At 74.1% G+C, this 2,061-nt stretch overlaps 1 protein-coding gene across 1 annotated transcript in view; it reads right to left on the bottom strand.

Moving 5' to 3' along the window:
- Nucleotides 1-6: 6 nt before the first annotated feature.
- ZNF710 (zinc finger protein 710) overlaps nt 7-2,061 on the bottom strand; it is a gene marked incomplete at its 5' end in the record, with an annotated part of 6,285 nt that continues 4,230 nt past the window's right edge. The window contains one exon of the mRNA XM_004692998.2: nt 7-851. Coding sequence (XP_004693055.1) covers nt 682-851 — 170 coding nt within the window. The remainder of the gene's footprint in view (nt 852-2,061) is intronic.

The raw sequence follows: 2,061 nt of genomic DNA, 5'->3' as shown, positions 1-2,061 counted from the left end.
GGGGTGCCGCGGGGGGCGGGGCGTCCTGCCGCAGCTGCGCCTTCAGGCCAGGCGGGGGACACTCCTCAGAGAGGAGGCCCGGGGGTGGCGAAGAAACCACGAGTGACCTTCCGGGCACCCGCTTGGCTCCAAGCGAGCTTCCTTCCGTCAGATCCTCATTGTCCACTTTAAATACGGAGCTCTTCCCTGGAGCCTGGGAGCCCCCGAAACCGCAAATAAGGAAACCCCAGCCTGGCCCGGAGGCCCTGGCCCCACAGCCCCGTCCACCGCACCGGCCGGCCCTGGCCCGCCGGCCCCCGGGGCTTAAGGAAACCGGACAGCGACTGGCCCTGGGGACACCCACTCCCCAGGAGGCGGGAGGGCGCCCAGGCCCCCGCTGCTCGCCCGCGGGGGCGGGGGCTCAAGGAGGCACCGGGAGGTAGAAGGCAGAGGCCCTGCCTGGCTGCCCACGACAGGGAGGGGCCGGAGGGGCGGCGGCCGCTGGGCAGGGCCCGGAGCGAGAGCGGTCGGGGAGAAGCAAGGCCGGGCGCGCCCTCCTCCGGGCCGGGCCCTCCCGAGCAGCAGGCCGAGGCTGGCCGTGTCCCCGCTCCCCTCGGGTGTGCGCCCGGGCCGGCCCGGCCGGCAGTGCGGCCTGCGTTTGGCCCGAGGCCCGGCAGCGGCCAGCCCGCCGGCGGCCGCAGACTACAGCACGTTGTAGTAGGCCATCTCCTTCATGGCCTGCTCCGTGAGCACGCTGGCCTCGGCGCTGCTGTCCACGCCCGCGTAGGCGTAGCTGTTGTCCTCGAAGTCCTCCATCTCCTGCTGGCCGTCCAGCTCCGAGGGGTCTGTGCCTGTCAGCTCCATCATGGGGTCTGCGAGACAGAGGCGTGGTGAGGCCCGGGTGCGGCCGGTCGGCGCTGGCCACCCCACGCTGGGCGCCCAGCCTCTCGGGCGGAGGGCCAGGCTCCAAGGGGCAGGGCCCCAGGGCTGCGTGTGGGAGCTGTCCGCCCGCAGCATCCGGGGGGCGCCCGGTGCACCCCCCACCCCCGCCCGTCATCTCCGGCAAAGCGAACCCCGTTAGAGCCCTTGCAGCTGGAAAGGCCGACAGAACTCTCCTGGGAGGGCCGGGACCCCTGCGAAGAAGGGGCTCGGCGGTGAGCCGGGCCTCTCTCCTGCCCACCGGAGGGGTGGGGGGGCCCACGAGCTGGGAGACTCGGGCCGGCACGGCGGGGCCGGCTCAGCCCCGTGTTCCCCGGCAGCCTCTCCCGGTGGGTGGCCGCCTCTGGCCAGTGAGGTCACTGACACCGCTCGCAGGGGCGCGGCCCCCGCCGTGGCCAGCGACTCTGGGCGCCCTGCGCGGGGGCCTGGGACACCCAGGGCCACTGGCGGTGCCTCGCCCTCCCCCAGTGTCGAGGGCCGACTCGGCCGCTCTGGAGAGGACCTGGACTTCCGGCCGCTTCTTCACCCACGTCTGGGCTGGTGGGTGTCTGCCTCTGGGCCTGGCACCCTGGCACTCGGTCCAGCAGGCTGCCCAGCAGCGCAGAGCCTTGCAGAGAGCCAGCGCCTGGACAGCCCCCGGACGCGGCCGGCCAGCCATGTCCTCAGCGACCCCACGCCCCGCCCTGTTCCCAGGCCGCTGCTCTGCCCCCGTCCCGTCCAGGCTTCACCAGCTGGCCTGTCAGTTTGTGCTCGGCCTCCTCCCGGGCCCGTCGCTGTCCCCCACAGCACGAGGGCAGCTCTCTCCCAGAGGTCGGGCCGCTCCGGCGGGCCCCGGCGGTGAGTGGCCTGGCAGGGCCACTGGCGCGGGGGCTCCCAGACCGACGGCCCGCGTGGGTCAGGAGGCGCACCCCCAGGCCACACGGCCCCCCGCAGGGGGCCCAGGGCCGACCGCAGCCAACTTTGGGAACCAGCTCCCTAGTCTGCGTCGAAGGTTTTCAAGACGCGCCACCGACGGCAGCTGCGGCTGGCCCTGGGAACTTGCTGGAAATACAAGCTCTCCGGCCGCGACCTGGCGGACGGCCCGCGGGGGTCGCCGGCCGCTTCTCAAGCTCCGGGCGCGAGCAGGGAGGTCGGCTCGGGGGC

The sequence above is a fragment of the Condylura cristata genome, unplaced genomic scaffold (assembly GCF_000260355.1).
Source record: "Condylura cristata isolate star-nosed mole 26May11 unplaced genomic scaffold, ConCri1.0 scaffold00035, whole genome shotgun sequence".
NCBI classification, from domain to species: domain Eukaryota; kingdom Metazoa; phylum Chordata; class Mammalia; order Eulipotyphla; family Talpidae; genus Condylura; species Condylura cristata.
This window is presented reverse-complemented; position numbering and strand designations above follow the sequence as displayed.